Source organism: Muscardinus avellanarius (assembly GCF_963383645.1).
Source record: "Muscardinus avellanarius genome assembly, chromosome: 4".
NCBI classification, from domain to species: domain Eukaryota; kingdom Metazoa; phylum Chordata; class Mammalia; order Rodentia; family Gliridae; genus Muscardinus; species Muscardinus avellanarius.
Window position 1 is genome coordinate 122301003 of NC_137789.1, and position 27212 is coordinate 122328214.

General features: G+C 36.8%; 1 protein-coding gene across 1 annotated transcript; it reads left to right on the forward strand.

The window, feature by feature from the left end:
- Positions 1 to 8515: 8515 nt before the first annotated feature.
- LIPJ (lipase family member J) lies at positions 8516 to 25973 on the forward strand (the record flags this gene model as incomplete). The annotated part of the gene is made up of 9 exons (XM_080694825.1): positions 8516 to 8602; positions 9976 to 10093; positions 12090 to 12288; positions 13101 to 13210; positions 13949 to 14085; positions 14458 to 14604; positions 18855 to 18926; positions 24816 to 24887; positions 25740 to 25973. 9 exons carry the CDS (start codon positions 8516 to 8518, stop codon positions 25971 to 25973), a joined length of 1176 nt encoding a protein of 391 aa, XP_080550951.1.
- Positions 25974 to 27212: the final 1239 nt, after the last annotated feature.

Here is a 27212-nt window from a genome sequence, read left to right on the forward strand (position 1 = left end):
GGCGCGGGGTCGGGAGCGGAGCCTCGGGTGCCGGCCGGGTGGTTCCGCGGGCGACCGCCAGGGGGCGCAGGGGGCGGGCCGGGTGGTTCCGCGGGCGACCGCCAGGGGGCGCAGGGGGGCGGGCTGGGCAGCCTGGAGCTCGGGTCTCGATCCCTGCAGGCTGCAGCGCCTGCGGGTCCCCGCGGGGACTGTACACCTGTGGCGGCCTCTGCAGCTTTAGCATTTAGCTCTGAAAGTGAGGAGGAGAGGGCGCCCAGGCTGAATGGCTGCCGCCCTTGTCACAGGAAAGGTTGTGCCATGGGGAGGAATTTTACTTGGCCAGAGGCTTTGTGCGTGTTACATAACTGTCCTGTCCTGACCTCCCGGTCTGTATCTGCGAAATGGAGGTTGTTTGTCTCTCCCTTCCAAAATTGTGAAGGTTAAAGATATTTGATTCTCCAGGAGATTGCAGGTCACTCATCAGTAAATACTAAGGTTTGTGTCAGAACACGACCCCTGTGCTCCAAGGGATGTAATGGAAGTTCTCAATAAATAACAAAAAGCAATGAGGAATCTGCGCTATTAAAAAATTAATAATAAGTTAAACTAGTTAGCAGACACATTATTACCTGGGGGAGGGGGGGAGACTAGGAAAACCGAATGGCTGTCAAAACAAAAAAGCTGATGATGGTAGCCAGTTATAGTGAAAACATTTAAAAAACAGAAGTTTTACTTCATGTGCACAAGGTGAAATTTACTGTGCATCAAATGTGTGATCGTTTGGCATTAAATATGCATGGTGAGAGAACTAGAAACAAGTAAGGGATGAAACCTAAGGAGACATTTTAAGCATAAAGATAAAAGATGGAATTGAGCAAAAAATCATTACGCACATAATTATATACAAATTGTATATAGTGAAGACATTTTTATAACATGTATGGATGTTGAAAGTTGTATACCCTTATTATATAATGACCTAAAGACACAAAACTGAAAAGAAAATATGCAGAGATTGAAGAGAATTCTTGAATTTAAAAAGTACGGGCGTGGTGGCGCACGCTTGAAATCCCTGCACTTGGGAGGCAGAGACAGGAGGATCGCGCAGGTTCCAAGCCAGCCGCACTGGCTTAAGAGAACCTGTTTCCAAATAAAAAAGTATTAAAATAGATCTGGGAGTGTAGCCCGGTGGTAGAAGGGTTTCCTGGAACCCCAGTACCACCAAAATAAATAAATAAATAAATAAATAAATAAATAAATAAATAAATAAATAAATCAGAAGTCCGGTAAACATAAACTTCTCTACATTCAAACACTAGTTAAAATGTTCCATTTGTTAGGTATTCCCTTTTAAAATGCTGTTATGCCTTTATTTGGCAAAGGCAGAGCAAAGCATGCACTGATACTACTGAAGGAGTGTAGTGATGAATTTTTATACTATACAGGTATACCTTGATTTTTCCTCCTTCACCTGTATAGCCTTTTGTTGTTGTTTTTACAAATTGAAGAATTGTGGCAGCCCTGCCTTGAGCAAGTCTATTGGCTCCATTTTTCCAAGAGCTCAGATGATAACATTTATCGGCAATAAAGTATTTGTTAATTTAAGGCATGAACTTTTTAAAACATAATGCTATTATTGTACATTTAGACTATTTTATAGTGTAAGTACAATTTTTATAGGCATTGGAAAGCCAAAATTTTCATCTACTCGCTTTATTGTGATACTGACTTCCTTGCCAGTGATCTGGTACCTACCTGATAATATTTCCAGGATAAGCCTGTATCAAAAAACCTTAAAACTACCGGGCATGGTGGCGCACGCTTGTAATCCCCTCGCTTGGGAGGTGGAGAAAGGAAATGGCTCAGGTTTGAAGCAAGCCTCTCTGGCTTAAGAGACCCTGTTTCCAAATTTAAAAAAAAAATTATATATATATTATATGTATATATATGTATATATGTGTATATATGTGTATATATGTGTATGTGTGTATGTATGTATATATATGTGTGTATATATGTGTGTGTGTATATATATATGTGTGTGTGTGTATATATATATATATATATATATATATATATATATATATATATATATAGGTCTGGGAGTGTAGCCCGGAGGTAGAAGGGTTTCCAGGAACCCCAGTACCACCAAAAGAAAAAAAATCCTTAAAACTGTATTAATTAAATCTGACATATTGGGGAAATAATGTACAGGTATACAAAAAAGTTTACACATAAATATATTTAATGCAGTATTATTAGCACAATCAAAGTATGCAATAAATGGAAGATTGATTGGATTATGGCTATCCATTTATATAAGTCCACTAAAACATAATTTTGAATATACAAGGATATATGGGAAGCTACTTAATATAATACTGAAAAACACAGGCTACAAAACTATAATATAAACCCAAACTTTTATATATACACACACCTACAATATTAGAGAAATATGATATGAGGCAGATGTACTTATATTTCTATTAATATTGAGTGTATAACACCATTTTTATAACCATATGTTTATAACTATTTTCTTAGTTATGAACAAAGTAAAGCAAATACATTAGAAAGAATACACTAATAAGCCGCTGCCTTCAAGTTGTGTAGAGCCTAGTTTTAGATTTATCTGAAATTAAAAGCTTATATGATGCGATTCACAGTTATAGGATGCCTCAAAATCCATTTCAGGTCATCTATTTTGAATGCCCCATCATTACCAATCTTTTTCTTTTCTTTATCTTGTGGTACTGAGAATTGAACTCAAAGGCATTCTACCTCCTTATTTTTTTATTTTTTTATATTTTGAAAAGGAGTCTCCCTAAGTTGTAGAAGGCCTCACTAAGTAATGGAAAGCCTCACTAAGTTGCTGAGGCCGGATGCAAACCTATGATCTTCCTGTTTCAGCCTCCCAAGTACTGGGATTCCAGCTCAGCTGGCTTTCAGCACCCTCATTTTACATGGTAAATGCAGACACTAAATTGAAGGGAGTTTTCCTAAAGTTACACAGCATGTCAGTGGTGAGCCAGGGTGGTGGTGGTGGGGCATTGTCTGTGATCTTATGAGTAAATTCTGCTATTTTCCAACATCTCCTCTTTTCTGTTAATAGATTATCTTGGACAACCAGGCTGAAACTATGATAAAGTGAACCTAGGCCTTAGCCTCAGGAATGCCACGATGTTGCCCTAGGTGACCCCAAGGCACTAGTGTTCATCACCAGGTACCTTGCTAGTCACCCATAGCTGCCTGTTTGGCTTCTGTAACTCCTGCTTGGCTTACACCTACAGAGCAACAGAGGCCCTTAGGAACTTTTATCCTTAAGACAATCGAAGGTGGACAACAGAAGGGACAGACATGGTTGTTGAGCTCTACAGTGCTGTTCCTGCTTCCTATACTTACCACTTGACTTGCACACCCACTGGGAAAAAACTGATGATTGTCCATTCTGTGGGAACCAAAACTTCACTCCTGAGCTTGTGATTTTGACATATAAAAAGAGCCCAGAGAAAAGGCTCAGGGCTGCACTCAGGACTAAACACCCTGCAGTGTAGTCACCGGCCAGCTAATAAAGACTCTCTATTTGGCTTAAACTAAGTCTGAGTGGTCTTCTCTGGTGTTCGCCTTATAACAAAACCTCTTAAGCACCTTCTATAGAATCCCTTTTCTCATTCTTTATATTTACCAGTCCTTGGACCTTCTTGATCATTTCTTCATAAATCCAATCCTATCAAATGGTACAGCAGAAAATTTTCTAAATTACATTGCCACCAGCGATATATCAAAGAAACTGGGAACTTTTTAAAAATTGTACTCTTGAAAATGTAGGATATTATCATTTTGAAACATAATTGTCAGCAAATGAATTCATTACTTGAGCTCAAGCAATCTTTAGTCCTTACCTGGATTAGTACAGTAGCTTTCTAACTGCTTTTCCTCCTCTACACCCAGCTTCTAGATCAGTCACTGTTGTCCTCAAAAACTTGCATAGCTCTCAATGAGAGCTGGGTGCAAGCCTGTGATAAAGAATTCGGTTCCACGGCATTAAAATGGCATATCAAGTAGTCAATAGTATTTCCCCAGCCTAAGTTTCTGTCTTATATTGGTATCTTCATATATCTTGTGCTGTAGCTAAACTGAATTACTTTGTCCTACCTCAACAAATCTTCAGATTGTCTATGTGTCCATAGCAGTAGAAAATCTGTGTTTGAACTGGGCGTGGTGGTACACTCTTGTAATCCCAGTACTTGGGAGGCTGACACAGGAGGATCGCACACAGGAGGATCAGGGGCTCTCGGCCAGCCTCAGTTACTTAGTGAGGCCCTCTGCAATTTAGTGAGACCCTGTTTCAAAAAAATAAAGAATAAAAAAATAGGGCTGGGCTGGGGGGTGTAGCTAGAATGTCCTGGGGTTCAATCCCCAGCACCACACACACACACTAAAGAAAATTGTGTTTGTTCTGCTTTCTAAGTACAGAGCATGTCTCTTTGATTTGTGTTTGAAATTTATATTAATCCTCACTCTCTTTTCCTTTCTTCTTATGATCAAAAGTGTGTGTGTGTGTGTGTGTGTGTGTGTGTGTGTGTGTGTGTGTTTGCTGGGAATTAAACCCAGGGACATTCTACTCTGAGCTGCACCCCTAGCCCTATTTTATTTTATTTTTTATTTGATAATGGGGTCTCGCTAAATCCCTGGGAGCCTAGCTAGGTTTCTGAAGCTGGCTTTGAACCATGATTCTCCTAGCTCAGCTTCCTAAGTACTAGAATTACAGGGTTTAGCCATCATTCATGCCTGGCTTACAGCCTACTTTTTAAAGTCAGTTATCCAGAATTTAGGATTGTTATGGTCATAGCATAGAGACAGCCTTAATGGCTTGTGATTTCTTATTGCACCCAACCTTCAGAATGGTTTTCATTTTAGTCCAGAGCTACTGCTATTTGGTAGTGGGTTCATGGTTGACCAATAGCACAGAGAGGTGTTTGAATGACAAGGCCACCTAAAGAAACTTTAGGTTGCAAAATAGCTGTGGCAGCTTCTTGCTCTAAGATGTACTCTTCCTAGTCACCAGGTTTATCCTTTTTCCTAAACTTTTTTCTATTCCTGATCTTTGCAAGGCCTCCTTATCAAATTCAACTTAAAAATTATCTAAAAGTGGTATTCTTTTACTACTTGATCTTAAAGAGCCAACCAGTGGCTTCCTCTGCCATTAACTCAGTTAAAACAATCGTTATCACAATCACTTTTCAAAATTATCTTGCTTTTTTATTTGCTCATTTATTTATTTATCTTTCTCCTGCTAGAATTTAAGTGTCCACAGGGTAGAAACATTGTCATATCCAACACAGTATCCTTGACAACTAGAATCAAAATTAGAATTCTCAGAGACTATGAAGGCCCTCTGTTTGCCTAGAAGGGATACAAGACTATTGAGGATAATACTTAAACAAGATAGGTTGGATGGTAATTTTGTTGGATGGTTACAGTAGTAATTACTCTTTCTCATAGAATGCTATTTTAATAGTATAACATGGCTATAATAATATAAAATATTATATTACTATTAATAATTAAAAATAAATAAGTTGTTGCATCTTTCTAGCCAGGAAAGAATAACTATCATGTTCAGTTCAATCTGTCCTCATTTAACTGGTATTGCTAATGTGAATAACCACTGATGATCTATTTTAACAGTGTATAGTTGGCATTAAACCAAGATGAATAGCCCCATATTAAGTGATTACGATCAAAAATTTAAAATATTTCAATAGGCTATCTGTCCATAAGACAATTTAATCCAAAGAAAATTGGCTGAAGATATTCAGTCTTAAATTTATGCCTATAAAATAATTTTAGAGAATCAGGGAAAGTGTGCTTAGGATTTTAGTTAACACTAAGCTCATTATGAGTTAACAGTATAATAGAGCTGCCAAGATAAGAAGTATCTATGAACCTAATCTATAATTAAGGAGCTATAATGCATCAACTCTAATCCATGTTCAGTAACCTTGGGTTCCAGATTTTAAAATCATTTGGAAACTGGTACCATTCCAAAGAAAAGTGATTAGGATGTTAAGCCAGCTTGAAATTATTTGGTAAAGATGATAGAGAGTCCTCGCCTAGAAAAGACCTGAAGGAACATGAAGGTTATTTTCAGATGTGTGAAAGACCTTTAGGGAGAAAAAGAGGTGGACATTTTCACTATACTAAAATTAATTGGCCGGGTATAGTGATGCACGCTTGTAATCCCAGCATTCGGGAGGTGGAGACTGGAGGATTGTGGTTCATGGACAGTCAGCTACTTAGTGAGGCCCTTTGTAACTGAGACCCTGTTTCAAATATATATAAAAAAAAGACTAAAAATTAGGGCTGGGGGTGTAGCTTGGAGGTATAATGCCCCTGGGTTTCATCCCCAGTACCGCAAAAAATAATAAATAAATAAAATAAAGTAAATTGAAAACTATAAGAAAATCAGTTAGTGATATTAGTAGAATCTGGCTGTACTTAAAGAATATATTTAAGAAATAGTTTCAAGTAGATATGTAAAATATGGAAATGAATGTCATCAGGAAATAGCTGTCCAAATAGGAAGTCTTCAAACAAAAACCTGATTGATTCTCATGTAGGGGGAGATAGCATGGCATCCAAGCAGCAGTCCCCAAAGGAGGTTCCTGTAGGTAAAAAAAAGACTTTCTAAGCCGGGCGTAGTGGCACACGCTTGTAATCCCCGCTCTTGGGAGGCGAAGACAGGAGGATCGCGCAGTTTGAAGCCAGCCTTGCTGGCTTAAGAGACCCTGTTTCCAAATAAAAATATAAAAAAATAGGTCTGGGAGTGTAGCCCAGAAGTAGAAGGGCTTCCAGAAACCCCAGTACCACCAAAAAAAAAAAAAAAAAAAAAAGACTTTCTAAATGGCAGCCAGCAGTAGCATTAAGGAAATCAATTTTTGGAAATTAATCTGTTCCAGGTGCATTTTGCCCATTCTTCTCCCCTGCCCTCCTCTTTTATGATCACTTTTTAATGACTTTACAAAAGAAAGTCATCTCTCTCATTTATCTCTGATCTCCGCAGGGAACATTGCTTTAGAGATTAAACAGAGACATTTCAAACCTTAGCAATGGTATCAATAAAATAATTATTCCAGTGACAAATTGCAAATCTTTCTGCAGTTTGGTTGGGTTTCGAATTCTTTGCTCTCAAAAGAAGTGACCCTGTTTCTAAATAAAAAATACGTCTGGGAGTGTAGCCAGAGTTAGAAGGGCTTCCAGGAACCCCAGTACCACCAAAAAAAAAAAAAAAAAAAAGGAAAGAAACCTAGTAGAATAGTCAGCTGGAAAATTATTAAAAACAGTGTTCCATGATGTTCTAATTTTATTTTGTTTTTCAGTATAATATTTTTAAGAATATTTCCTATGATTCTGTTTAGCAACTTTTGCTAAAAGAAATAGTGTCTGACTACTTTGAAGACATATACATTGAACACCTAAATCAATCTTAGGACAGAGAGGTATGGTGTAATATTATTCATTGTTGCATGTTTTCAATCTGTAGTCAACTTAATGGAAGAAGCTAAAGAAAAATCATTCCCAATTCATCTTTTAAGAAATTATATTGTAGTTTTAGATTAGTGTTATTAATAATACAGACTCCCTCCCCCCTTTGGTGCGGGAGATTAAACCCAGGAGCATTCTACCTCCAAGCTGTAATGTAAACCCAGCCCTACATCTTTATTTTTTTTCTGAAAACATTTGGCCTTGCTAAGTTGCCAAGCACCTCATTAGGTTGCTGAGGCTGGTGCTGAAGCTGCAATCCTCTTGTCTCACCTCCCAAATGCTGGGATTACAGGTGTGCACGACCACACCCGACAGAATACAGACATTTGATACCTTCATGTTGCATTTAAATGTTTTTGTTAACTGGGTAATAATATTAAAAATCAGATGCTTTTTAAAAACATTGCTTGCAATTTTAGCTATCTAAATTTAAGTGGTCTGGTACAAAACTAAATTTTATGTCTAACTTTTATTTTTGATTGCCTTATGAAAGTTTCCCTTAAAAAAAAAAAAAATCAGTAACTGGACCACAGAGTAGTATTTCACAGGGTGGCTAGCATGGATGGAAAGTTATGGCAAGTGACCTACAGCAATAATGGTTACCTGTTGCACCAAGCACAATGTATTTTATTGTGAAAATAATACTTCCTATTCTACATAATTATTTGCTGCAATTTTATGAATGATATTATTTGCTACAGTTTTTTTTTCTATTCTTGGGATTGAACCCAGAATCCTATTCTTCGAATTCTACCTTCAAGCTACACCTCCAGCCCTATTTTATTTTTATTTTGAAACAAAGTCTTACTAAATTATTGAGGCTGGCCTCAAAACAGCAACCCTCCTCCCTCAACTTCCCAGGTATTGTGATTAAAGACATAAGCCACCACACCCAGCTTATTTGCTACAAGTTTAAGCATACTTTATATTTTAGTATAAATATCTCTTTTGTATATATAGGTCCCAAATGTCATACCTTTTCATGATGATATATGTCATCCTTCTTACTGGAAGTACTCATGGTGTCTTTCGAAATCAAAGATCTCTGAACCCTGAAGCAAATATGAATATTGTAAGTTGTTAGGAAATAAATCTAAACTGCTGAAATAACAACAAATGCTTCACTTTATATTTTGGAGTCTTTAAATTAGTAGATTTATAGTCAAATGCATATCTTTGCATTTGTGTATTTTGATATGGGCCAATTAAAAGTTTTTCATCTACTTTTCTATAGTTTTACAGTTTCCCCTACAGCCTTAATCTCTTTGATGAAAATATAAATATATGAGTATACTGATACCTTCTTAGAGGACATGCAAATTCTCTCCTGTATATTCACATATATGCAAATTTAAAATACAAGGTTAGATGTAGACATGAAACCATTAATGGATAGACATTTATTTTAGAATTGTGCATGGGTGGGGAAGTAAAGGTATGAATGACTTACTGGCAGTTAGAAAGTGAAGGGTCCAAGAATTGCCCACCAACCCAAATAACAAAGGACTCACAAGAGATGTAAAATGCAAGCGAGGTTTATTGTGCTGCAGCTCTATCCCGGCTAGCCAGAGGTCGAGACCAAGACACTAAATGGTCAAGGTTAGACCCAGAGTTCACTCCAAGGTCTGAATTTATAGCCCCAGGAGGGAATGGTTACACACATCAGAGCATGCTAAAGACTGCTTATCTCCCATATGGTATGTGTTCAGTTCCCTAGGGCTGCCTTTCCCACCCACCTTGACTGGGCCAGGCTTATCTCTGCGCTGAGGAATCTGCCTGGAGAGCAGATTAGCATGGCCTTGTTCCCCAGGCCGGAGGGGGAGGGCTGACCTGGCTCAGAGATATGGGGATGGGGCCCATGTTGCTTGCAGCTGTGGGGGGCAGCACGGGGAGGACAGAGACCTTTTCTGACAAACTGGAGATTAGAATCTTTGACCTGGCGGGTCCCCTACCCTGGTCCTTGAATCCTGCAACCTGGACAGCTTGGCTTACAGATCTTCATTCTGCTTCCAATCCTACCTTACTTCTATATCTTAGCTCTATATACTAATATCTTATTTTATATCCTACTTTCTTAATCCTAATAGGGGAGAAGGCTTCTCTAACTAAATTCTCATGCTGGGGGGGAAACTCTTCTTCCAGCATTCCTACAAAAGAAGAACAATTAGTGGAGAGTTCTTGAAATATCTTTTTGGGAGCAGATAAAATTTATCCTATTTTATTTATCCTAGAATTTCTAGTATTTAAAGACTGGTGCTTAGAAGGTATTCTATATATATTAGCTAAAATTTAAATCAGCGGGTTAATGAGAATAAAAGCATATAGGCCTGAGGTTGAGAGAGAATATTAAGATTCATTATTACATAATGAATTTGAAGTGGCAAACTATTTAAACTTAACTGGTTGACAATTTTATGCTAAAAGGTTTGCTTTTACTTTATCCAGAGCCAACTTATTTCTTACTGGGGCTACCCTGATGAAGAGTATAATATTGTAACTGAAGATGGTTATATCCTTGGCCTATATAGAATTCCTTATGGGAAGACAAACACTAATAATTCAGGTAATATTCAATTAAAGATAGGAGGAGGAGGTAAGCATGTCTTGGGTGAGGCAATTCCCATTTGGCAGAAAGAGATTGCTACAGAGAAAAGAGCAGTGATGAACCCTTATGAAAAACACAACGAGGTCTCATGAATGGCCTCCTCCACCATCCATTCTAGATTCCTCTCCCTCCCACCTGGCTTGCCTGGTGGTGGGATAAACCAGCCCCTCATCCCCAGGGCTTATTAGATCTGATCAGATCATAGTTGTTGTCTGGTCCACAGGCATTAAAGCACAGAAATAGTGAAAGAGGCCCCAGGGAGCAGGTCACTTCTGTGGATCCAGGGAGTTCAGAAAATCTGGGATTCAAGTTTCTGATAGTTCTTCCCTAATCCCCTCATCTCAAGTCTCAGGATCCCACTTCTGCCCTATCATAGCTCAGAGCATGGCGTGAGTTCTACTCAGTGCTGAGAACTCAACCTCCTTGAAGTTCTGCTGTTCTTACAACTGGGTCCTGGCCCAGATTTTCAACTCAGTTCCCCTGTGGCTGTAGGACACAAGGAAGGTTAGATGCTGACCTGAGGAAGTCAGGCCTCAACTGAGGTCTAGCTTCATCTTGGTGACTTGGAGTGATAGAGAACATGAAATACATCAGAGTTGATCTAAGCTTGAAGCAAGGGAGTTGGTCTTTTGTACCTCTGTGTCATTTTGTCAGTGTGAATTTAGCTCTCTCCTCCACCACTGTGAGGACTTCCTCAGGTTAGCCTCCTGACCTTCACACTTGGCCTTGAACTGGTGATTGTCTGCTCTGAACTCTTCCTTTCTCTCTTTAAAACACCACTGGTACTCAGTAACAGCCACTCACACCCACACACATTTTTAATTATACTTCCACTATACTTCTTGACAGTCAGACGATTGTAAAAGCCAATCCTCCCTTTTCTGGATCTTACTCCAGCTCCTTGCAGCTGAATAGTCTAACCCTATTACTTGTATGTTGTACTGTTGCTACAACATGCAAGGTTCAATTCAGCTACAATCAGTGATGTAATCCTTACTGCCAGCCATCCAGGAGTAAGCCAGCTCCACAATTCCATCCTTAATTTTGTACTTCTTTAATAGCTTACGGCGGTAAATCTTAGGTTGAGATCCTGAGAAACAGGACCTGTGATAAGGATGAGGGTGTACATGATTTTTTTAAGGGAATAGAAGAAGGAGAAGGGGAAGGAGAGGGAGGAGGAGGAGGAGGAAGAGAAAGAAGAGGAGGAGGAGGAAGAAGGAGGAAGAAGGAGGAGTAGGAGATGGGGAAAACAGAGGACAGGGTAAAGCATGGATGTAGCTAGGCCTCAACTGAGGTCTAGCTTCATCTTGGTGACTTGGAGTGATAGAGAACATGAAATACATCAGAGTTGATCTAAGCTTGAAGCAAGGGAGTTGGTCTTTTGTACCTCTGTGTCATTTTGTCAGTGTGAATTTAGCTCTCTCCTCCACCACTGTGAGGACTTCCTTAAGACAAAATTATATGATTCAAAAGGTTTTATTTTTCAGAAAACATTGGAAGTACAGACTAAGGCTGTGGGAACTCAGGTGACTAAGATAGTGGTGATAATGATAACGATTATGACATCAAATATACTTGTGAAAAATGTGATCATAAAATAGTTTTATGAAATGCAAAAACCAGAAAGTCATATAAAAATTCATGTAGTATGTTATATAAAATATGTAGAAGTGCCCAAGTTACTATTAGATATTTGATGTTTTCTATCCCCCAAATTTACATTTTTAAATGGTACATGACCTAATTGTTCCTTGGTTAGTTGAGAGAAAATCTATTAATGAACTATATTAAACAGCTCTGCCATGCAATAGAATTAAATATTAGGAGCACACTGCATTTACATAAACCTTAATATCTCCAAACGGTTATATATTAAAGATTTGAATTTCAGATAAGAGATTTTTCTGTAGGTACTACACAGTTTAAAAAGAAATTTTCTGTATTTCACCCCCAGCTCAGAGGCTGGTTGTATATTTGCAACATGGTTTGCTTACATCTGCCAACAGCTGGATTTCCAACCTTCCCAACAACAGCCTGGGCTTCATTCTCGCAGATGCTGGTTACGATGTGTGGATGGGGAACAGCAGAGGAACTACCTGGTCCAGGAAACATGTATACCTAAAAGTGAATTCCAAGGAGTTCTGGGCTTTCAGGTACAAATAAAATGAAGTAATCTTTCATTTTATTTTATAAGTATATTGAACATTTTATTCCCTTTTTGAGTGGAATAAAATAAAATAAAGGTCTCTTTTCTCAATTCAGGAGTTTCAATAGACCATACAAAGTTATGCAAATTTTAGCTTGAAAAGTAAAATGTGTATTTGATATTAAGCTAGTTTCTCCTATTTCAGCAGTAACCTTATTTCCTACTTAGCACCTTAATGAATAGCCCCACCCTTGCTTTAGCTACTCTTCCAATTGACAACTCATGTGTTTAGTCCAGCCTACTGTATTTATAATATACCAACATAGGCCGGGCGTGGTGGCAAACGCTTGTAATCCCCGCCCTTGGGAGGCTGAGACAGGAGCATCGCACAGGTTCGAAGCCAGCCTCAGCTACTTAGTGAGGCTCTCAGCAACTCAGTGAGACCCTGTTTCCAAATAAAATATAAAATAGGTCTATAAGTATAGCCCAGAGGTAGAAAGCCTCTGGGTTCTACCCCCAGTACCACCAAAAAAAATTTATATATATGTATACGTGTATATATACGTATACATATATATATATATATATAAAATATACCAACATTTTCTTTATAAGACTTTTTGTGGTTTTATTTCCTTGACTCATGGTTCACCACCAAAATAGAAGTCTCATTTAGTATGTACATTATGTATAACTTCTTAGTGACACCCAAAGATCTGTTCTTTGAGTGTCAATAAATAAATATAACATTTGTTATCTTCAAATGTTAGTATAACATTAGTAGCAAGGGCTATTTTTATTTTCTTTTTTCTTTTGTAGTTTTGATGAGATGGCTAAATATGACCTTCCAGCTTCCATTGATTTTATTGTGAAACAAACTGGACAAGAAGAAATATTTTATGTAGGCCATTCACAGGGGGCCACTATTGGTATGCCAAGAAAGATGAGTGCTATATTCCTATTAATGACTTAAAGCATTCAATAACATATAAACCAGTGCTTAGTATCTTCTATGTAAGAAATCAAGAACTTTTAAAGTATATTTAGAATATATATTAAAACAATTTTACCCAAAGTATAGGACTTATCTATGTGAAAATTTTACTTATCTCATTTTCATCATTGCCAGTTATGCGAATGCTCAGTATTTCTGATTTTGATTTAATTTTATTTCTCATTTTAAACAAATGTGCTATAAGTCTGTTGTACTATTTTCATATTTATAATATTTCTAAAATCCTAATTATCAACATTATATTGTAATCAATATAATGCCACATGATGAGTAATCAAAAATATTTGATGAGCTGGACATGGTGGCTGACTCTTGTAACCCCAATATTTGGGTGGCTGAGGCAGGAGGATCTCAGGTTCTAAATCAGCCTCAACAATTTAGCAAGCTCTCAGCAATCTAGCAAGACCTTGTTTCAAAATAAAAAATAAAAAAGACTGTATGTGTAGCTTAGAGGTAGAATATCTCTGAATTTTATCCCCAGTGCCACAAAATACATGTATATATATTTGTACATAATTTTTGGCAATTGAATTAAGAATGAGTTACTTGATTGTTCAGTGATTATTTTTAAACTCATTCTCTGCAATGACTTTTTTACATGCTAGTAATTGCTTAAGAATAATTTATTAATTTGTATCATATTTTCTTTCAGCTTTCATAACATTTTCCACGATGCCACAGATAGCTGAAAGAATCAAAATATTTTTTGCCTTAGCACCAGTGTTTTCTACTAAGTACACAAAATCTCCTTTAGTTAATATGGCAGATAAATTGAAGTCAGTAATCAAGGTATATTCTATCCTTCTTTTGTGTAGTTGTTAACTCAAAGTGACAATAATTCTGTGCTTTTGAAATAAGAATTCTTGACTATTTTTGCATAGTTTCATGTATGAACTGAGATCATTAGTTTTGTTTATACTGGATTCTTGACATCATTTATACAAATGAATAAAATATTACATATTTTTATTACCTGTAAATATGTCATTGTGAGAGGAAACCCAGTGGAAAAGCCGTATTTATACTGTGTTTCCATGCCTTTAATTTTTTAAACTACTGTAAGATCATTTATTTTGCTGCATACATAGAAAACTCTCCCTGTATTTTCTTAATTGCCTATTGTGGTCTTCCAAATGTGAATGAAATACATTTATTTTACAGGCTTTTACTGGCAACCAAGACTTCTTACCCAAAACCTCATTTAACAGATTTGTTGGTTCAAGGCTGTGTCCATTACCAATTTTTGATAAAATTTGTTTGGACACCTTGTTTATGATATTTGGATATGACGCAAAGAACCTGAATACGGTGAGAGCAAGTTGTATTTAAAATGTATTTTGCCATATTGGAAAGCAGCTTGAGTGTTTATATTATGCCTCATGTTTATTATCTTATGATTAATCTATATATATATATATATATATATATATATATATATATATATGAGTAGCTAGATTCTTAGCATATTTGATTTTATGAGCACAACATTATGCAACTCATTTGCATGCCGGGATTCCTTTGCTTCTGTATTTGTCTTATTCTCAGTAAAGACTAGAAGGTGGGTGCTGTGATCCATGTCCTTAGGAGCTTTTGCTATAGGGTGTTAGTTACCCCAGACTTTTATATTTAGGCCCTCTTCTATTCACCTGATTCCCATAACTCTTCTTCTTATATCCTGTTTCCAAACAGTCCTCCTCTTCCTTGATGATTATTTCATAATTAAAATAGGTGTGCCTGTCAATTATCTTTAAGTTTCTAGCATCCATCCACACCCCTGGACTGGTAAATTGTTATGGTGCTAAAAGTACTATTATCAATACCATTTGGGCTGGTTGTGTGTACATTCTCTTGAAAATGTAGAAATTTATTCTCAGATTTTTATCACATTAAATTCAAACTCCAACCGGACGTGTTGGCGCACGCTTGTAATCCCCGCGCTTGGGAGGCAGAGACAGGAGGATTGTGCTGGTTCGAAGCCAGCTTCGCCGGCTTAAGAGAACCCTGTTTCCAAATAAAATAGAAAATAGGTCTGGGAGTGTAGCCCAGTAGAAGGGTTTCCAGAAACCCCAGTACCACCAAAAAAAAAAAAAAAAAAAAAATCCAAATTTGGCAGACACAATTGTGGCATTTGGATGGTGATTGGCCTTTTAAGAGATTTTCAGTGAGAACCAATTTATACATTCAAAGAAACAGGTATTCTATTAGTTCTCAAATATATGTTTATGCCACAAGGACATATTAATTTTATTTGACCTCAAGGTCTTACCCCATTCTCAGAGAGATATAAAGATAATTATAGGAAAATGAAAGAAAAATTTTACAGTATAATACATGAAGTCAGTTCTTGCCTCCCCCCACCAGTAGAGGTGTTAAAAATATACTTTCTGCCATAGAAGGTAAGCAGATCCGATTTTATAGCCGTTCTCTCTCACAATTTTCTGTCCATTTTTATGCACTTACTATGAAAATCTTGAAAGAATCATAATTTTAATTTTTGTTTACCAAATCCATTTATTCTGCATGTTGAGTACTATATTTGGCCAGTGCTGCATTTTTAGTAATTATATTGTGTCTCTGAGAACTCTTTCCCTGTGAATTATTGGGAAGCTTATGCTCTGGCTTCGAAGCCTTCAAGTTCATGGGAATTCATTCTGGGACAGAAGTTGATAACATTGTAGAGCCATGTCCTAAATTATCTGGAGTATAGAAAACTAGAAGTGGGAAATATCACACATAGAGTATAAACAGTGGAAGTGACAGTACAGTTAATCTTGAATGAGTCCTCTTAAGCCTGTCAAGGTCTGTGAAGAAAATAAAGAAGCTGGAGCTGGCTTGGAATGTCTTTCCTAGAGCCAGTGTGAAAAACCAAAAGAGAATCTGTCCATTTGTAAGAGGATAGTGAGTGGGACCAGCCCAGTGTTACTCAGGGTGGAAAACCAATTGTCTTTCCCATTTCTAGAATGTCTATTTAATTATAAAATAAAATATGGTAGCCCTCCCTTATCTATGTCTTTGCTTTTCATGGTTTCAGTGCCCTGTGGTCAATTGCTGTTTGAAAATATTGCTATAATACAATAAGGAATTAAGATATTTTGCGAGAGACAGAGCATTAGAGACCACATACTCCCAGCACAATTTTATTTCTTATTTGGAAACAGGGTCTTACTGAGAGCCCAGCTAAATTGCTGAGGCTGGCCTTGAACCTGTGATCCTCTTGTCTCAGCCTTCCAAATACTACTCTAAGCAATCATCACCATGCCAGGCCACATAAGTTTTATTATAGTGTATCATTATAATTATTTCATATTATTATTAGTTATTATTGCTAATCTCTTACTGTACCTAATTTATAAGTTAAATACGATGATTGAATTAAATATGTACTATATATTATATACAAATATAAATTATCCATAAATTATGGTCTTTCTATGTATCTACATCTATCTATATCCATTTATCTATCTATAATATATATATATATTATAATAGAGTTATATAAGGTTTGGTACTATCTGTGGTTTTAGTCAACCACATTGAGGTCTTGGATCATATCCCTCACAGATAATGGTGGACTACTGTACATTCCCATTTTCTGCTGAAATATCCAGCTTTTTTTTTTAACCATTTCAACTTATTTTAATACTTCAACATGCTAATCATGCTTATTGAAAAGTCTTCCCCAATTCCAGTGTGTGAATAATTGCTGCATCTGCTTCCATTGCTTGTGTTATATCTTTCCTGTTGGTTATGTTTTCATTATGTGGCGCATGCATTTTTATTGCATGCGGGGCATTGTGAGTGATTTGCTGCATTCTCCTGGTTAAGTTGCTGTCTTAGTCTGTTTCAGGCTGATATAACAGAATACCTGACACTGGGTAACTTATAATGAAAAGAAATTTATTGCCTCACAGTTTTGGAGGCCAGGAATTCCAAGATTAAGGCACTGACACCTGGCCTTCTGAAGCAAATTGGGAGGGGCTGCCCTCTCCCTTTTATAATGGTAGAATCCACCTATGAGGGCAGAGCCCTTATGATCCTGTCACTTCTCAAAGTGAGACCTCCAAATATTACACACATGGCCACCAAATTTCATCATGAGTTTGGAAGGGAACGAATATTTAAATCATAATAGTTACCCTTCCCTCAAGAAGTGTCCGGGTTTCTTTTTAGGCTTGTTGAGGTCAGTCTGATTCTGTTGAGTTCTTTCCAATTCAGGAATACTTACCTTAGTGACCTGCTGCCTAAAATCCAACTCGGTAGCAGTCAGACTTACTGATTTTTGTCACTTCTGTTCAGTAAGTCTGTCACTCATTTTCCTTTGGAAAATGCCCTCAGGATCAAAGTTGGAATTGACACAGGTTTTCTTCTCATGATTTTCTTTTGTCAATGTTCTTATCCTGCATTGGTTGCCTTTTAGTTTCTGTAAAGCGTAATTGTTTTATAATTCACATTCAGTAACATCTGAAATATTTGTGAGGTTCTCCCTAATCATTTATTTTCTTTTTTGCTTATTCTTTTTTGTAATTTGATTAATAAGACATACCTTTTATTTTTCTTGTGAACATGAACATGGTTTACCTATCCAAGGCATTTGAGGTCACTCTGAGATCTGGACCACTATATGTCTAATTTGCTAAACTGAGGTTCCCAGGGACTAACATAGGCAATATAAGCTCACACCTCTCATTCAGCTTTACTTTGGATACTGTAGTATTTGGGACCCCATTTTATCATGGTGCATATTTCTTTTCCAAATATCTTAACTTTGGCAACCCCTGTCAAAGTTCAACCAGTTTGGGCATTGATATTTATTTTTTTATCTAAGTTCTCTAAATACAACTTCAAATTTCCTGGGACTGGCAAATAAACTTAAGCACAAAGTGTCTTCAGTGCTTTCCTTGTCTTTTGGTGTTTTTGTGGTGTTTTAACCTTTGTTTTCAATTCATCCTGTTAATTTCTTTTTATTTTGTTCAGTGTGTGTGTGTGTGTGTGTGTGTGTGTGTGTGTGTGTGTGTGCGAGTGCTTTACTGGGGAATGAACCCAGAGGCATTCTATCTCTGAGCTATACCCCCATCTCTTTTTCAATTTTTGTTTGAAAACAGTGTCTTGCTAGGTTGCTGAGAGTCTCTCTAAATTGCTGGGGCTGGTCTTGATGCTATGATTATCTTGTCTCAGCCTCCCAAGTACTGGAATTGTAGGAATGCCCCACCATGCCAGTATTCTCATCCATTTTTGTCCACTTCTTAATGCTTTCAAAAGGTGTGTGTGTGTGTGTGTGTGTGTGTGTGTGTGTGTGTGTAGTTCATCAGTTCTAATTGTTTTCATTGGAGTTATGATGGATCAAATAACTTAGAAATCCAATCATAGTTTCTATACTAGTTAAAAAATCTCAATTTAATAAACACATTTGAATAATTATATGTGATTTGATTAATTGAAATTATTTATTAAAAACTGCCTTATAACTTTCTTGAAATATATAATTTTATTTATTAAATATCAAAATGATGCTTTTTTGATTGAACTAAATATAAAGATGCTTTGTATCCCCCCAGAGTCGATTGGATGTGTATTTTTCACAAAATCCAGAAGGAACATCTGTTCAAAATATGCTCCACTGGAGTCAGGTATGAGGGTTAAAGTGCATGTCAGTACAAACTAATTTATACTACTTATGGGTTACTTATCATTTTAGAGATTATGCCATTGCAATGCAATGACAAACTGAAAATGATAAAATGAAATTATTACATATTTGTATAAGTCTCTGTACTTTACAAAACATATTGATGTCATACTCTATTAGATACTCTGAACTTAAGCAATGATAGAACAATATAATTATCTATGTCTTACAAATGAGAAAATGTTTGAATCGACTAAGGATAATCCCACCCCTTTTGTTTGACTTGCTTCAGGATTCAAAGCTAAGACTAGAACACAGTTTTCCTGATGCCTCATCTGAAACACTTTCCTTTTTGTTGAATGGTGTTGCTTGAGAATCATGAGTAGGTTTTGTTCACTGTTGTATTTCCAAGACCAACGGTTCTTGGCTTATAGTAGATACTCAACTAATATTTGTTCAATGACTGATACCGATAAAGAGAAAAATCCAGAGTGAATGTAATCTCAATGTTGAAAGCCAGGATAGTGTGCTAAAAAGAGCACTTTCCTAAGAACAAAAGACCAAACAGTAAATCCTTTCTTTGAACTTTTCTGGCAGCATAACATCAAGCTGCTCATTTAATCTTTCTGAATCAGTTCCCAACTTTTCATAATGGAATGATTCTCTAACCTAACAAAGCCATTTTAAGAATTGAATAGAATAATGATGACTAATGTTAAACACTAGTATCATTAAGTTATTAGTATCAAGATATTAGATAAAACTTCCTCATTTATAAAATGTCTACATTTACAAAGTAATTGTTTTGATATCAATTATTAAAATACTTATTGTAACTTATCTTTAAATTTGGTCGATTCCTGATAATACATCAGAGAAATCTAAGCAACCTTATATTTATTCGTTCATGATAATAGTATTTATCAAGCACCTACCATGTGCCCTATATTGTTCCATGCTCATGAGATATACAAGTGAACAAAACAAAAGCTTGACTTTTTCTCTTGTGCTAGGTATCAAAGCTAGGACCTCACCATGATAGGCAAGCACTCTACCACAGAGCTATATCTCCAACACTTCCTGTATTCCTTAAGCTTGTATTATTGTCACACACATATAGAAAGTAAACAGGAAGCTAGGAAATAAATAAATTACTATAATATGTTAGAAGAGAAAAGAAGCTATGGAAAAATGAGGCAGGGGGAAGAATGGGAAAAGGAGTTAGGTATGTTAGTCATACCTTTTAATAGAGAAGTTAGATGCATAGGCCTCAGTTAGATGGTGACATTTTTGAAACAATTTGAAGGAGGTAAGGGAATTAGCAATGTGGACATCTGAGATTCTTAGTCTATTTAAGCTGCTTTAATAAAACATCATAAATTGGCCGGGTGTGGTGGTGCATGCTTGTAATCACAGCTCTTGGGAGGCTGAGACAGGAGCATCTCACAGGTTCAAAGCCAGCCTCAGCTACTTAGTGAGGCTCTCAGTAACTTAGTGAGACCCTGTTTACAAATAAAAACAATATATAAAATAGATCTGGAACCAGGCATGGTAGCGCATGCTTGTAATCCCATCATTCGGGAGGCTGAGACCGGAGGATCGCGGTTCGTGCACAGCCTCAGCTACTTACTGAGGCCCTCTGCAACTCAGTGAGACCTGGTTTCAAAATAAATAAAAAATAGGGCAGGTGGTGTAGCCTAGAGGTCAAATGCCCCTGGGTTTCATCCCCAGACCTGCAAAAATAAAATAAAATAAAATAGATCTGGGAGTGTAGCCCAGAGGTAGAAAGCCCCTGGGTTTCATCCCCAGTACCACACCAAAAACAAAACAACAACAAAAACCCATCATAAATTGGATAGCTTTTTCACAGCAGAACATTTTTTTTTTTTTTTTTTGCGGGTCTGGGGATGGGACCAAGGGCCATTTGACCTCCGAGTTACACCCCCTGCCCTATTTTTTTATTCTTTATTTTGAAACCGGGTCTCACTGAGTTGCAGAGAGCCTCACTAAGTAGCTGAGGCTGTCCGCGAACCGCGATCCTCCAGGTCTCAGCCTCCCGAATGCTGGGATTACAAGTGTGCGCCACCACGTCCGGCTACAGCAGAACATTTCTTACAGTTCCAAAGCCTGGGAAGTGCAAGATGAGGGCACTGGCAGATTCAGTGTCTGGTGAGGGTGCTTTCTTAGTCATAGATGGCACTCGCTTGCTGTTTTTTAACTTAGTGGAAGGAACAAAATAATTTCCTTGGGCCTATTTTTATAAGGGCACTAATCCCATTTACAAAGATTCTTCCCTCATCACCTAATCAACTTCCTAAAAGCCCACCGGCGCCCCCTCAACCCCTCAGCCCCCACCCCCGCTAATACCATTGCCTTGGTGGTTAAGATTTCACCACATGAATCTGGGGAGGATCTAAACATTCAGATTGTAGCATGGGGGGTGAGCATTCCAGATGGAGGGAGTAGCCAATGCAAAACCCTTACCAGGAACATTTCTGAGACTCACACTTAAGAATCAAATACAAGTGAAGTAAGGGAATAGTAGTAAAAAGAGGGAGTAGACAAGTAATAGGGAATCAGAAATCCATATGCCATTGTAAGAACTTTGGTATTCACTATGTATGAAGTGGATTTTTGATGTGGGAGGTGACATGGTATGGCATTTACAGGAGAACTTTGCTGCTATGTTGAGCACATTGTAGTGGGACAAGGGTGGAAGCGATGTCAAAATTAGGAAATTATTTCAGTAGTCCAAAGAAGAAATGATGATGTCTTAGATTGATATAAGTTGGCAGCAGAGGTGTAAAATTGGTTGAATTCTGAGTATCTGTCCATGTGTCATAAACACACAGCTGATAAGATTCAGGGGTAGAAGAGAAGAAAAAATCTTGGATGACTCCAAAGTTTTTGACTTAAGTGATGAAAATATAAAATTGCCATTAATGGGTTAAGGGAAATCTGTTGGTGAAATGGGGTTTGAGGAATGTAAGATGTTCTGTTTTGGAGACGTTAAGTTTTAGACATCCAAAGGATGAATTTGAATAAACAACTATTTATAGAAGTCTAGAATTTAGAGTGTAGCCCAGAGGCAGAAGGGCTTCCAGGAACCCCAGTACCACAAAAAAAAAAAAATAATAATAATCTTGGCCAGTTTTGGTGAAAGGATATAAGCAGTGTGTGCTGGTCAATATTTGATATTTGGCTTACTTAGTAGGAGTGAATAGATAAGGGTTGCATTGTAACACTTGGTATGCTTTGTGGTGGAAGTGTTCTCACGGTGGCTTATTCCAACGAACCAATATGGTGCCATCATATTCAGAACTGACAAAAGATAACCATAAATGGCCCTTGCTAATATGATCTGTCCCTAGCACACTGCCAGATGAAGATGTAAGATTGAGTAGCATGGACTTAAGAAATGATGGCATGGTGGTTGTACAAATATTTGATAAAATGGCATTAAAGGAACTTCAGACACATAAGGAGAGAGACAACTAGAATAATGCAAGGGGTTTGGGGAGGAAACTGGGGAGAGGAAAAAGGAGAGTTGATGAAGGAAACATTTAAAATGATGCTATGTACATATATGAAGTTATCAATACCAATATCCATAATATATAGGGAAAAGGGGGGAGTGGGGTGGAATCCAGAGGAAAACACACCAAGTGCTGTGTGCATGTATGTTTCTATCACTTGGAACCTCATTACGATGTATAATTACAATGCGCCAATAAAGTGTATTAATACAAATTGCTTTAAATAGTTAAAATTGTAAATTTTACTTTGTGTATTTTACTATACTTTTTAAAACAATGATTAAGGAGATTAAGTAGAAGTAATGAAAATCCCTCAGTGGAATCTCATAAAGTAAATATAAATAAAAATATTTGTCAAGAGCTGTGGTGGGAAAAGAGTTGACTCTATCTACCTTTCGATATAAGAGATAATTAACGATATGTTTTTATATTAACTAAATAGACTGCTAGAAAAAGAAGTAGGAGATAAAGGGGTGGAATTCTAGAAGAATTGTATAAAGTACATAAGAAATATGTAAGTTTTTAACTAACAGAAATAATATGTGTTCATTTGCTGTTAAATATGTTGAGATAGTAAACTTTTATGAACTCAGCTATTTTATGTTTGCTTTAGTTTTTATTAAAATAAAAAACTAGAGTCTGGATAGAAAAGAAGGTAGAAACCCAGTGTAGAGAAGACAAGGTATGATACAATTGCCCTGAAGAGTGGGTAAGGAAATGGACTAGGGCATTATGAGATGATTCCTAGGCAAAACGAATGGTCTACATGAGGTATGTAATCGGAAATTTTAAGTGACTTCAGTATGCATAAATTTGAGTTTTTCTTTTACTTTTTAAAAGCCTCAATATATATCATATAATGGGTAGAGAATTTAATTTTTCTGGTTTGTTTTTATGAGACAAGTAGGATGATACAAAAGATATGGAAAAGTGTTGAGTAAATGCAAGTAAAAATTTTAAGTATTAGATGTGAAATTTCAGCTGGATTTGGAGGATAGAAAGTACTTTAAGAGAATATGATATAAAAGATTGGAAGGGTTAATGGATACAAGATCTTGGTGGAGTTGAAGAATTTTTGAAGTTGATATGCTGGAGAGGATTAGTAAGTAATGTCCAGAAAACAGTATGAATAAAAATTAGATTATGGAGGGATTGTAGTAATGAAAAGGTTCATAATTGGTCATAGGGTAAATGGTTGCCATAGATGGAGTACAAAATCAGTAAAGAGAAGAGCTCAAAGAACTGAGAGGGGAAGTTGTTGGAAGAACCAAATCACTAAAATTCAAAGCAGAAACTTTGAGAGAGAGAGAGAGAGAGAGAGAGAGAGAGAGAGAGAGAGAGAGAGAGAGAGAGAGAGAGAGAGAGAACGAACCAGCAAGGAGGACCACACAGACAGAACAATGTGGGGTTAATAAAAAATAGAACTGCAAAAATAATAGTGGTTAATGTTATTGAATTATATGAGCATTTCAGAATTTATAGGAAATTTTTTAGGGAGGACAAAGTGAGAATTGTTTGGAAGAAAGAATAATGAGAAAAGAGATTAACCTGACCTCCAGGCCCAGCGATCCCAGGTATATGGAAGAAAAAAGTAAAACCACTTGAAAGCACTACAGGGAAGAAGAGATCTCAAGGAAAATTAGATTGTCAATAGAATAAGAAGGTGAAGGGGCCTGTCAGAGAAGACTTTTAAGATATAGAGTTGATAATGAAATTTTAGATAACACAGCATTAGGGTTTGAAGAGAACTGGGAGGATTTAGAAGAAGGAATACACAGCGCCTCATTAGGTCTAGACATCCATAGTCACAGGATAACCCAAGAGTCTGACCTTCTGGTGATGAAAAAACATATTCGGGGGTAAAATGGGCATAATAAAATTAAATCTAATAGACTTAAAGCAAATAGTAGTGGTGAGGCTGGGAGTGCTAAGAGGTGAAGCAAGAGATTGCTTCTGGGACACTCTTGAGTCCTCTTGTAGGTGGCAAGTTTATTTAGGGAGACATCATCTTAATCCCAGTGTAAGACACTCATTCTTGACCTCTGTTGGAAGCTGAGGATTTCTGAGGAAGTCCAATGTTACCCCAAACACACAGCCCCCTTTGGATAGTAAAGGGCTTTAGGGACATGCACATTTGTGTGAAGATGATAGATGAGTCTTTTGATTCCTCTGCCTCCCACCTCTCACTCCTTTCATTTCCTCTATCCAGAGGAAGCAAAAAGCAAAGAAGCCACAGCATAAACACCAGGAGACCCAGTACAAAGAGGACACACATGCAGTGCATACCCAATTTGGTCTTCTGCCACTGTAATGAACACATAAATATGGTCTTACTTTTTGTTTTTCTATTTTAGCTTCTACATTCTAATCATATGAAAGCCTTTGACTGGGGCAGTCCCGTTCTGAACTTGGTTCATTTTAATCAGGTACATAATTATATATGCACCACCTTCCTTCCTGCTTGGTTCAGCAGATGATAATCATGTTGGTTTTTATTTATATTGTCTCATCCAATGAAAGCAGTTTTTCTATGTTTCTACGTATTTCAGCAACAAATAACCCATATAAACTTAGAGAAGTTGACAGGCAGAAGAAGAATTTGTCATCACTTAAGAAGAAAAATATTGTGTTTGTAATATGTATAGCTCTGTACTTGGCTAAAATGAAATAAAAGCCATAATATATTTCTTGACTATGCAGTTATTCTGTTTAGGAAGATAGGACAAAGACATATACTAATTAGGACTTAGAAGCTTATGAGAACATGGTAAAATTCCTGAAATATTAGTACACAAGTCTGACTTCTAAATTTATGCTTTTCTACCAAATATTTTTTGCTTCAGCTAAACTCCAGACCTGATATAGTCTGCTAATATGTAAAAGCCTGAAGTAAACTTTGAAGATCAAATTCAGTGAGTTCAGAGTTGAACTTGGCTGTCAATATTTATAATTAATTAATAAACATGTTGACAGTAATATGGTCACAGAAAATTTGATTAAAATATGTTCATGCTTTATAAGCATTACTGAAATTATCTCTTTAATGTTTTAATCCTTTTAATTAGAACAAACATCTAGTTTTATTTGTTGTATTTATTTCTAAGTGAATCTTATATTACCTAGTATTTTATACTTTGTACTTCCATAGACCTATCAAGTTGAATTCATTAGATTAAACATCTCAAAATATTTAAATTTACTATTTGATAAGTTAACAATTAGAAATTTCTAATATATCATTTTCTGTGAAACCTTCTTTTAAACTCATTTATCTTTAGACAACATCTCCATTATACAATGTGACAGCTATGAATGTGACAACAGCAACTTGGAATGGTGGAAGTGACCTGTTGGCGGACCCAGAAGATATTAAAATTTTGCTTTCTGAAATCACCAACCTCATTTACCACAAAACTATTTCTTCCTACAATCATATAGACTTTTTGTTTGGGTTAGATGTTTATCATCAAGTGTACCATGAAATCATCGATATCATTGAAAAGAATCTCTAAAGGGCCGTGGTACTCTGTGTTTAAGGACTTATATCAATCATTCCTATTAAATTCAATTATTTTTCTTACCGTGTATTATTGTAACATATTTAAATAGAATATGCGATAAAGTAAATTTTCTATTATCTCCTTGCTCCTAGGCCCTCCACTCATTAAAGTGGGGGTAATTATCATCTCAGGGGGAAATGGTAGGTTACAAAGCAACCAGTCTGTTGACTTTCTTAACAGAATCCAAATAACTAATATCAGAAACAATAATAGTAAAGCTATTCAGCTTTCAATGACAAGAGATAGCTTTTTCAATGACAAGAGGTAGCTCTTTTTTAGAAAGTTCTTATTTCTTTAAAAGAATACAAGCTTACTTTACATATAAAAATAGAGTTTGGAAGAGCACTTGATACGAAAACTAATTTTCCTTTATGCTGAATGAAGAGTAAAAACACTTTTCTGACCATGAAAAGAATTTTGAGGGAAAATGAAGAGAGAGCCTGGATGCCAGTGTGAAGTCTTTGTCTTCTGATCACGCCAGAGGGAGGGAGATCACAGAAACCACACAGGGCTGTGCCTTTTTCCCTGAGGACTGCATTGCCAGGGGAGAATAAAGTCAGCTTTCCAACCCACTGTGGGTTAAAAGTAGTCATGGTTAAGGCATATTCCTAGGTAAAAAGATCTGAAGGTGGCCTCAAAAATATCTCTTGTAAGTAGTGCATAAAAGATGCAAACATGGAATAAATATAGATATATTCAAGAGAATACTGGAAGATGAGAAAAGGTTGAAGATGTGAGGTGATAGGATACTGTCAAGAGGTGGTGGCTTCATGCTAAGTAAGATTAGCCAGTCTCAGAAACTCAAGGGTGGTATGCATTCCCAGAGGAAACTTAGACAGAAAATAGGAAAGAAGCCTTCATATAAAAGAGGAAAAAGACTAGTAGTGGGAGAAAATTGGGGGAGGGGAAGGAGAGGGAAAAAAGAAGCCTTGAGAAAGGAAACAGATCAATCAATGTTATTTTCATTATGAAAGTATCACTTCCAATCACTACTAAGTACAGGAGAGGGGAGTGGGGTGGAATGCAGAGAGAAATCCACCACATGATGTGGGCAGATAAAAATGCATCACTTTCAGTCTCACTGTGTCGTATAATTACAGTGCTCCAATAAAAGTATATGTCTATATAATTATAACAGCACTCTGTTCTAAACAAGGTTAAGATTCAGGACAAGGTACCAAGGTTTCGCTA